The following is a 10,365-nucleotide window of genomic DNA, read 5'->3' as shown; positions in this document are numbered from 1 at the left end:
TATTCCACAGGACACTTTGACCTCCAGGCCAGCTTCCCAGAGCGGCCTGGAGATGGAGGCGGATTCCCGGAGGCTCCAGGCCCGTCCCAGAGGGCGGGCAGCCCTCCTTCTGCCCCGTGCAGACACACAGAAAGAGACCACGAGTCAGCCCAATCACGCACTTTTATTATTTCCGGCAACTCTGCCAAAGAGCCCCGGACGAGAGAGTGGAAGCAAGCACAGCCCAGAGGAGGCCAGACCCCAGGGGCTGCGAGCGGCATCAGGCAGGAGGGGCCACGGGTGGGTGGGGGCTGCGGAGGGAGGGGGGCCCAGGCGCCTGGGGCTCAGAGCTGAGACACAATGTTGTTGGCCAGGCTGCAGGTCAGCCCGGTCCCGTCCTCTTCCACGTTCAAGGACGCCACCACGCCATCCTGCACCACCATGGAGAACCTGCAGGGGGAGGCGGGACGGTGAGCAAGGCGGGGCCGTGGCCCCCCTGCCCGCCCCCGTGGCCCCTCTGCCCGCCCCCAGACCCAGCCTGGCTTACCGCTTGGACCGGTTGCCTCCAAAGAGCTGCCGCAAGGGCTCCTTGTCCAGCAGCAGGTCGGTGGCCTGCGGGGGGGGAAAGCAAGCAGGGAGGGGACTTAGGGGGCCGGAGGGGGAAGGGAGGCCAACCGATGCTTCCCAGGTGTGAGGGGGCACAATGGAAGACTCTGGGGTGGAGGGCACCCCTGGATGAGGAGCTGCCTTAGAAACACCGACCCGCAGCAAAAACAGGGCTTTCCGGCGCATCACTGGAGAGCTGCAAAGATACTGCTCACTACACCATATACCACTCAAAGGGCCACGGAGTGGGAAGCGACCTTGGGAGTCTTCTAGTTCAGCCCTCCTGGGAAGGGACCCGAGAGGTCTTCAGCCCCCAGCTCAGTGCCCTGACGGAGGAGGCCTCTTTTTCTAGCCTTTGCCTGAAAGCTCAGTTACAGTCCAGCTGCCTTCTGTCCAAACGACGTGATGCAGCCGTGTCGAATTAGCCAGTAAATACCCTCCACCCAAATTGACACACACCCCCCCCGAAACTCCATCACTTGGAGAGGGCAGGGATTGAATCCTGGAACCTAGATGTGTGTTTTGCACGAGCAGGGAGCAAAATCTAATAGAACAGCGTATGAGCAGAGATTTCAGTACCTTCCCAAATTCTCCGGTGGGGTCTGCCAGCATCCGCACCTCGGAAGAGAGAGCAAAACCCAAGTTTAAACGAATTCCAGTAATTATTTTATCATTTATTTTGTTCTGCGGTACCTGTGAGGAGCTCACGGCGGTGTGCATGGGGCCCTCCCCACACTTTTATCCTGACAACAACTCTGTGAGGTAAGCTAGGCTGAAAGACAATGAGGTTTATGGTCATCCAGTAGTTTTTTGCCCAAGCAGAGATTTGAACTCTGAACTCTGCAGTACGAGTTCAATCTTCAGTTACTAAACCACACAGGCTCAGGAAAATGATTACAAGATCTGACCTTCCCAGTGCATTGCAGACCTCCGGTTCTGAGTGGCAATTCACACGTTACATTTATGATTTAGGGATGCTTGCAGGACATCTTAAGTGCACACACACCTTCAAACAGAAATGTGAATGGGACAAACACATAGATCACGCGAATCAGGAAGCAAAGGCAGCCAGTGAAGCCAACTGGCAGCAGGCCCAAGACAGACAAAAGGAAGGACTTATTTGCAGACTGTGCAGTTTAACTTGTGGAACTCTCCGCCACAAGATATGTTGTTGCCAATTAGCTTGAGTGGCTTAAATGGATTAGACACATTCATGAGCAGGGAGAGCAGAAAATGAGTCCATTGCTTAGAGAGGAGAATCAGCTCAGGAGTAAAGCATCTGCTTTGCATGCAGACAGGCCCGGGTTCGATCCCTGGCAGCAAGTCCTCGAAGCGGAGGAGCCACTGACTGCAAAGTCAGTGTAGACAAGACTGAACTCGACGGACCAAGGGTCTGACTTCGTAAAAGGCAGCTTCCTGTGTTCCTTCCAAGAAGAAGGGAAGGGCGCACACAGCTGTACTCCGCACACAACGGCAGCCTCTCCATGCCCGCTCGCTACAGCTCTCCAACACTTAGGCAAGCCCTGACTTCCATCCTCATTCGGCGAGGAGACCTGAGTGTCAAACTAACTTTATGAAACGAGGAGGGAGGGAAACACCGCTGCGTGTTGTCTGGGCACGATCATGCCCGCCGGCAAGCGCTTCCTGAATTCCTGCCAGCTGACGCTAAACCACCACCCAGAATCGGGAAATCTGGGATCTGAGCTCTCGACTTCTTTTGTAGCACCGGTGTGGGAGAGCTCTGGTTCTGATGGGCGCAACCTAAGGGGTATACTCGTGGGTCAAACGGGCCGTAACCCAAAATTTGGCTTAAAATAAGCCAAATCTGGCAACAGTGGTGTCAGGGTAGACAGGGACCAGTGGGCTGACTCAGTACCACTCTCTGCTCCTTGCGTCTGTCTTTCTGATGCAGCTGTCTCACAACGTTGCCCAGCAGGACTCTGACATCAATCAGGTTCCTTTCATCAATTCCCTCTCCTCCTCCTCCTCCTCCTCCCCGCCTTCAGCGCACAGAAATCCACCCTGCCCTGACGTTTGTGCACGGAAAATATTCCCTCCGGCCCTGTAAACTTTCTCCTCGTTTTCTGCTCCTGCAGCTCATTAACGCATAGACCGAGGATTAAGAAGAGGCTTTGCTTAATTAAGGCAACCTGAAGAACAGGACCCAGGAGAACCAGGCCTCCAGCGAAGGGAAGGTATGGAGTGCCACTGGCCCTACCTTTGCCAGTTCTGGGTGCACACAGAGCTCTCAATGGCTACCCAACCAAGTCTGTTGTTGATCATGTGGGGGGGGACATTTGACACACCTCTGCTCATCTCCCTGGGGAGGGACATTTCCCATTTTTATGACTGCAGAAGCAGCCATGTCAAAAGACAAAGGATTCCACAGCAAGATGCAACTGGATTCTGACAGCCGTGCATGTGATGTAAATAGTGCATCAATTTGGGGGGCATGTTCCATTTTGCAATGTTAGTGTTTCATGTTATTTATTCAGCTTCCACTAATCATGGCACCAGGGACCCAAAACACCAGGATAGCAGCCTGGCGACCTCTCCTGGACATCTTATCCAGCCCCCCGTTCTGGTTTCTGGAATCTTTGTGGGTTGTTTTTTTTTACATTTTTACATTTTATATCCCACTCTTCCTCCAAGGAGCCCAGAGCGGTATACTACATACTTAGGTTTCTCCTCACAACAACCCTGTGAAGTAGGTGAGGCTGAGAGAGAAGCAACTGGCCCAGAGACACCCAGCAAGTCTCCTGGCTGAATGGGGATTTGAACTCGGGTCTCCTCGGTCCTAGTCCAGCACTCTAACCACTACACCATGCTGGCTCTTATCTTGCCAGGCATGATCCATATGCTTCTGAACTCTTAAAAACAAAATCAGGTTTCCAGTCCTTATGGCTGCAACCAGGGGGACCAGAAACATGGTTTTGTAAATAATAATAACAACAACAACGTAACAACAACCACCATAATGAAAAGCTCAGATTCTGCCCATGCTTACCTTCCCCTCGGCATGGTAAGCCTTTCCCCATTCACTCATAACAAAGACATCGTTGACAGCCAAGCAAGCAATGATTTCCACTCCTTTGCCTTTGAGTTGTCCTGCCTTCTCCACGTAGCCAGGGAGGTGGGTCTGGAGGAGAGGGCCGAGGAGAAAAGAAGCAGAAGACAGTGAAGAAAAGAAGTCAGCTGAAGGGCAGACAAAGAGAACCCTTTAAAAATCACACCTACTGTTTATAAAGTTCCTTTCCTTCACAATACTGCTTCAGTATTGTATTTATAACACACCCAGAATGTAGGCTACCAGTTTTTCTTTATTTTCACATGGATATCTTCCTCCAAGGAGCCCAGCTTGGTGCACATGAGTGTTTATCCTCACAACAACCCTGTGAGGTAGGTTAGACTGAGAGATAAGTGACTGGCCCAGAATCACCCAGGTCTTCCGGGTCCTAGCCCAATACTCTAATCACTGCACCACATGCCTTTTAAAGACGGGAGTGGAGGAGGGCAGCAAAAGCTGGGAGGGTTCTTCCTGACTATGATTCTCGAGGGATGCATTTGGCCACAACTCAAGTGTTGGACTTCCCCCCCCATGTCCTTCTGGAGTGTCTTACTCACCTTTGAGCAGCCTGGGGTGAAAGCCCCTGGCACCCCAAAGAGGATTCCCTTCTTTCCCTTGAAGAGACTGGCCACGTTCACTTTGGTGCCAGGGTCTCCCTCGTAGACCTCCACGTTGGGTAACTTGTCTCCAACCTGTCAAAGGAGGCAAGAGTTGTTTCTAGCTGCCCGCAGAACTCCCCCCCGCCCCCCGCCCAGCCGTGATCTTGCAGCTGGGTCAGTTTCCCATTTGGTGCAAGGAAAGGGATGGAGAGGGCCTTCTGTACACCCCTCTGTACAACAACCCAGAGAGCCTCATTCCCCACAAGACTACTCCAGATGGCTAAAGCGGATCACTTCTATGGGGCGGGGTGGAAATATAGGGTGGGGAGCTGCCTATCAAGAAAAAAGGGGGAGAGATGGAAAAGAGACGACTCTGGGGCGACATAATAGAGGTGTATAAAATTATGCATGGAGTAGAGAGAATGGAAAAACAGAAATGTTTCTCCCTTTCTCACAACACCAGAACCAGGGGTCCTCCCAGCAGAAATGATGGCCAGGAAATCTAGGACGGATCAAAGGAAGTATTTTTTCACACAGGCCATAAGTTATCTATGGAACTCCCTGCCACAGGATGTGGTGATGGCCACTAGCTTGGGTGGCTTTAAAAGGGGCTTAGACAAATTCATGGTCTATCGACAGCTACTAATCTGTTGGCTACAGACCCCCTCTAGCCTCAGAGGCAAGATGCATCCCAGATGCAAATCCCAGATGCAGGGGAGCAACAGCAGGAGAGGGGGCATGCACACACCTCTTGCCAGTGGGCTTCGCAGAGGCATCTGGTGGGCCACTGTGGGGAACAAGATGCTGGACTAGATAGGCCTTCTTGGGCCTGATCCAGCAGGGTTGTTCTTATTAATTCCAGAGGTGCTGTCAAGATGCAGATCAATTCTTTATTCAGGTATTTTAAACCTGCCTTATGCCTTGCAAGTCTGAAGGAGCTCTTCAGAGGCAACCTTGCAGCATAAATAACTATTTCCCCCTTTCCCCCCTCAAAGACTATATCACACATCACTAGAGAGATCCGTCAGACAGCTCTTCTTCACATGCAATCTGTGGCAGATATCACTGGAGATGTAGGATACAGGGTTTTTGGGAGGGGGGGACAACAGATATTTGCACCACAAGATTACCTCCAAAGAAGCCATTTCAGGCCCGAAAGGCATACAACAGGAATTTTTTATGACAGGAGAGAGAAATGATCCTTGTCTTCACAGTACCTTTGGAAATTTCCCTCCCATTTGCCTTGGTTTTCTGGTGCTACGTCATTTCCCCCCAAACCCACCCAGCCTGTTTGTCCCTATGGGACTTTTCTTTCTCAGCTCGAGGGTTGAAGTCCGGGGGAGCTGGAAGAGCGTCTGTCTATGGGTCGCGGCGGGGGGGGGTATTCCCCCCTCCCGTGAGGTCTCTGTTGCACATCTCGGGCTTGGGAGTCCGTCCCCCCCCCCCCAGCCCTGTGTGTGTGTGTGTGTGTATTTCTATGGCAGAGGGCTCTAGAGCTGGCATTCTATGGGGCTGGAAAAAAGTTATTCCCGTTGGGCAATAAGTGGGTAGGTCCCATCCCACAACCCGCAGGGGGGTTTCTATTGCAGACCTAGATCTGGGGAGCTTCTTCTCCCGAGATTTCAATTGCGCAGATCTAGGGCTGGCATTCTGTCTGGGGCTGGAGGCGTTGCCTTCTAAGTGGCTTCTATGGCAGGGATCTAGGGGGCTAGTCCTCCTCTGCCAGGGCCCAGGAGACGTCGCCTTCTATGGGCCTGGCCGTGGGGGTGGGGGTGTTATGAGTGCAAGCAAGGCCTGCAACTGCAACTGCACCCCCCTCCCTGGAGGGCTGGCCTCACAGGATGGGCCTGGAGAGGCACCCCCTCCCCCCCCTCCGTGGGTCTAGGCGGTGCATTTTCCCCAGGGGGCTTGGGGGTGCTGCTGCTGCCGCCTGGATGTGTGTGGGGGGGGGGCGGGCGCCTGCTCCTCTCCCTGCCCGTCGAAGTCCTACCTTCAAGGGCGCCATGGCGGAGGAGGAGGACGAGAGGCCTCTGCTGCTGCGGCCGGCCGGGTTGCCTCTGGTAAGCAGCGGCGGGGCGGGCAGCCTGACCCGCTGCCAGCAGCGCGAGGGGGGCAGCCCCCGCCGCAGCGCCCCCGCCCCTCGCCACCCCGCTGCCATGGAAACCAAGGGAGGGACGGCTGCCATGACAACCTTGGAACGTGGAATCCCTGCCCGCCCCTTCTCCTGTCCTGCTGCTCCTGCAAGCGCTAAGGCCCAGCCCGGGGGCGGGGCGGGGGGATTGCCTCTCATTTGCATCCTGTCAAGACCTGCCAGCCCCAGCCCAGACACGTGTCCTGGGGACGACTGAGCCTCAAGGGCATGGTTTACTCCCGGGTAAAGCGGTGTGCATGCATGCAGGGGGCAGCCCTGGATCTGAAGGCTTTGAGCTCCCGGAGAGGGGGGGTCTCTCTCGTGAGACACCCCCCCAAAAAATAAATGAACAAAATAGGTTGCACGCTTGCGGAGTTTGCAATAGGGCTCTCCCCACCCCAATACTTATTTTATTTATTTTTTAATGTTTGCAAATTGGGGGAAACTTTTGTGGGGGGCAAACTATTTTGCACACACACACCCCTTTTGCAAACCTCTTGGCGCCTTTCGCAAAGACACAACCACCATGTCCACATCACCCTGTATACCATATCAACAAAACAAACCACCCCTTTAGTGGGGGGAGGGGGGCAAAAGGGCCAGCCTCTCCAACGCCACGTGGGCGGACCCAAAGCGAGCCGAAACGCTTAAAAGCGGGAGTCGGAGGCACGGGGGACCTTTAAGCCGAAGGACGCGCCGGAAGTGGCGGTGGGAAGGAACCGGAAGTTGGTCCCTGCTCCAGCCCAGTGGTGCTGTGCTGCTGCCCTGGGAAGGAAGATGAAGCTCCTGACCCACAACATGCTCACGTCCCACGTGCGCGGGGTGCGGCCTGGTGGGGGGTTCCCCCTTCGTATCCAGGTAAGGGGGGTTTCCTCAGGTCACTGCTGGAGCCGGGAAGGAGTTCACCTTGCAACAATAATTAATCATAATCATAATAATCACATTGAGCATCCTTTAAACCTACCCTTGGAGAGCTGCTGCCAGCCAGTGTAGGAGCCCTGAGCTGGATGCCCCCAGGACCTGGGCTCTGACTTGGTACACCGCAGCTGCAGATGTCCTTTGGAAGCCTGTGTCGTGGCTCTGAATGCAGGAGGCCCCAGGTTCACTCCCTGGCAGCAGCATCTCCAGGTAGGGCTGGGAAATACGCCTGCTTGAAACCTTGGAGAACTGCTGCCAGTCAGTGTAGGGCTGTAGGCAATCCTCAGCTAGCTTTGTATGAGGCAGCTCTGTAAGTTCCTCAGCAGCATCTATAGCTCAGGAGCAGAGCCCTGCTTTGCATGCAAGCAGTCCCAAGTGAAGCCCCTGGCATCCTTCTAGCTCGCCTCCTTGAAAGCGAACATGTTCATAGGTATATAGTCCAGGACCCTTTGAGCAAAAGGCCAGAGACCAGGACACCTGTGCAGCTGACCCTCAGGACACATTTAGAAGCTAGCAGTCTAGTCTGGCACACGTGGGCTGAAACAGTGTCATGTATCAAGGTGCTCTTTCTTCTCCGTTTTCTTCCAACAGGCTACAGAGGTGAAGGTGAACAATGTGGATTTCAACCCAGAGTTCACGGCACGGATGGTGCCCAAAGTGGAGTGGGGTGCCCTGGTGGAGGCAGCCGAGTGTGTGAGTAATTGCAGCCGGGGGTGGGGGTGGAGAAGTGAAGATTGCAATCCTTTGCCATTGTAATGGGCCACTTCTGCTGGCCTAACTGCTACTAGCTGCTATCTTTGTGATGTGTTGCAAATCAGTATTATTTGTGATATTATACTTTGTCAGCTGCTTTGATATAACTTTAAAAGCAGGTTGTCGGTATTTAGTAACTAAGAAAGCGCGCAGGGTTTGGGTGATCTCCTTGTCCCCCTTCCTAGGCAGCCAGGTAAGTAGGACAAGGCAGCCACCATCTCATGGTGGGAGGGAGACAGACAGTCTACACACTCGTCCAAGAGTCTTGTGGCACCTTAAAGACAAACCAGTTTACTGTCGCCAAAGCTTTCTTAGGCTACAGCTATGGGTGCTCTTGATAAGTATGTGAAGCCAGCTTATACAGGGTCAGAGCCTTGGTCCCTCTAACTCAGTGATGTTAGCACTAACGGGCAGCAGCTCTCCAAGGTTTCAGACAGGGGTCTCTCCCAGCCCTACTTGGAGATGCTGCCAGGGAGTGAACCTGGGGCCTTCCATGGGCCAAGCAGGGGCTCAGCCACTGCGCTCCGTCCCATTCCCAAGATGGGGATGAATGTTGCTGAAGAGTGTTCCTTGTGGTTGAAGCACAGAGACTTCAGGTCAGGCAAGCAGCCTCCTGAGCAGCTGAAGTATTTCCCCTCTGCTTTCTGCATGTTGCTGTTTCTGATGTCGGATTTATGTAGACCTCGGGAAGGCATTGTTGGCAGGCATGTAGCCTGTTGCCCCCTGGCCAGAGGAGGCCGTAGCTGTGATGCTATTGTTTTTCTCACACGCCTGTAGCTGGGTCACCGCTTGGACCTCCCCGCTGAGCCCATCCCTGGCTACGAGAGCAACGAGGACTTCCTGCGGAAAGTGCATCATGTGCTGATGGAGGTAAGGGAGACTCCTTGCGGCCTTCCCCTGAGCCACCGCAACTTCTCCAAGGGAAGAGGCTGTGGCCATTTGCCACTGTCTTTAGCAGCTTAACGTCTGCTTCTTGTGTGGTGGCTCTGAAACGTCTTCCTTTCTCTCCTCCTCCCCGCTTTGCCCTGCTTCGTTTCTTCTTGCACAGGTGGAGGTGATGGAGGGTGTATTGAAATGTCCGGACACTGGGCGCGAGTTTCCCATCACCAAGGGCATCCCCAACATGCTGCTGAGTGAAGAGGAGACATGAGAAGCCGTTGCATGTTGAGGGAGGGCCGAGAAACGAGATGTGGAGCCTGCTGTTCTGTTGTTGTTGAGTGTGTTTACCTGTAAATAAACGTGAGTTCTCACTGGAGGGTAAGGAGTGCCACTTCAACAGGGTGGGACCCTGCTTCTAACTTGCTCTTCACCTTCCTCACCCAGTTTGACTGAAATCTCTCAGCCTTGCCTTTCATCTTCTGGGGGAGATGCCATTTTTTTGAATTAAAGTGAAACCACCTCCCTCTTTACATGCAGAAAATCAGCACACAAGGGAGAGGTTCTCTCCCTGCAGGGTGTTCTTTAACATAGGGAAGGTGTTTTGTTTTGGTTTTTAAAGCCCTCCCCATCTCCTGTCTTTGTTTCCAGTAAGTAAAAAAGGCAGCAGAGCATCCACCATTCTAGCCCACATCTGCTAGACTGTGAGTGACTAGTTGTGCCCTGAGGGTTAGCTTCACAAGTGTCCTCTCTCAAGATTCAATATAAAGTCTTAGGAGCATTTAGAGCCCACGTTTCCTCCTGGCCGTGGGGGCTGGGAATGATGGGAGGTGGGGAATGCCTGAAGAGGGTTCCGGTTTAGTACAACCTACTAAATTCCAGCTTGTAAGGGGGCGAGGAAGTATCTTAATTGTGTTGGGGAATTCTTCACGCTCCTCCTCCTGAGACAGACCTGTACAACCGCCCCACTTTTCAAACTTCCTCAGTAATCCGAGTATCCAGACGCACACGTGTGCTCAGGCAGAGGGTCCCAGCTTCAGTCCCTGGCAGCGTCTCCAGGGGTGGCTGGGAAAGACCCCCGAGCCTGCTGTCAGTAGTGAGGATAACGAGCTAGATGACCTAAGGGCCATCCTGGGCAGCCTCTCCAGGTAGGGCTGGGGGAGACTCCTGCCTGGAACTTTGGAGAGCTGCTGCCAGTCAGTGCTGATAATTCTGAGCTAGATGGCCCAAGGGTTGGACTCTGCAGAAGGCAGCTTTTGTGTGTGGGTGGTGTGGAGAAGTCGGGTAACAACTCGGATTCTCCTCCTCAGTGGTGGATATTTGGTTAGGCAGAAGTTGTGTTCCCAGAGGAGCAGAGCCGGCTGATGTTCCAAGGAGCCCTCACGCTGCCCCGCTCTCGGGGTGTGTGTGTGTGTGTGTTCTTGCATGGGCACCCT

At 53.8% G+C, this 10,365-nt stretch overlaps 2 protein-coding genes across 2 annotated transcripts; one reads left to right on the top strand and one right to left on the bottom strand.

Moving 5' to 3' along the window:
• Positions 1–144: 144 nt before the first annotated feature.
• On the bottom strand, positions 145–6,514 carry PRDX5 (peroxiredoxin 5). The gene is made up of 6 exons (XM_053278143.1): positions 6,242–6,514; positions 4,210–4,344; positions 3,593–3,724; positions 1,165–1,203; positions 527–591; positions 145–429 (listed from the first exon to the last, which is right to left on the bottom strand). The coding sequence occupies exons 1-6, from the start codon at positions 6,434–6,436 to the stop codon at positions 324–326; spliced, it is 672 nt and encodes a 223-aa protein (XP_053134118.1). The 5' UTR covers positions 6,437–6,514; the 3' UTR covers positions 145–323.
• A 537-nt stretch (positions 6,515–7,051) lies between these two features.
• TRMT112 (tRNA methyltransferase activator subunit 11-2) lies at positions 7,052–9,308 on the top strand. The gene is made up of 4 exons (XM_053278144.1): positions 7,052–7,240; positions 7,892–7,993; positions 8,831–8,923; positions 9,102–9,308. The coding sequence occupies exons 1-4, from the start codon at positions 7,160–7,162 to the stop codon at positions 9,201–9,203; spliced, it is 378 nt and encodes a 125-aa protein (XP_053134119.1). The 5' UTR covers positions 7,052–7,159; the 3' UTR covers positions 9,204–9,308.
• The last annotated feature ends 1,057 nt before the right edge of the window (positions 9,309–10,365 follow it).

This window comes from Hemicordylus capensis, chromosome 14 (assembly GCF_027244095.1).
Source record: "Hemicordylus capensis ecotype Gifberg chromosome 14, rHemCap1.1.pri, whole genome shotgun sequence".
In the NCBI taxonomy this organism is placed as follows: Eukaryota; Metazoa; Chordata; class Lepidosauria; order Squamata; family Cordylidae; genus Hemicordylus; species Hemicordylus capensis.
Note: the sequence above shows the minus strand (reverse complement) of the source record. Positions and strands in the feature narration are given on the sequence as shown.

Coding starts and splice junctions, on each gene's coding strand:
- TRMT112 (XM_053278144.1), top strand. CDS start 7,160: ATGAAGCTCCTGACCCACAACATGCTCACGTCCCACGTGCGCGGGGTG. Junction 7,994..8,830: donor TGGTGGAGGCAGCCGAGTGT/GTGAGTAATTGC, acceptor ACACGCCTGTAG/CTGGGTCACCGCTTGGACCT. Junction 8,924..9,101: donor TGCATCATGTGCTGATGGAG/GTAAGGGAGACT, acceptor CTTCTTGCACAG/GTGGAGGTGATGGAGGGTGT.
- PRDX5 (XM_053278143.1), bottom strand. CDS start 6,436: ATGGCAGCCGTCCCTCCCTTGGTTTCCATGGCAGCGGGGTGGCGAGGG. Junction 4,345..6,241: donor CCGCCATGGCGCCCTTGAAG/GTAGGACTTCGA, acceptor CTCCTTTGACAG/GTTGGAGACAAGTTACCCAA. Junction 592..1,164: donor CCACCGGAGAATTTGGGAAG/GTACTGAAATCT, acceptor CCCCCCCCGCAG/GCCACCGACCTGCTGCTGGA.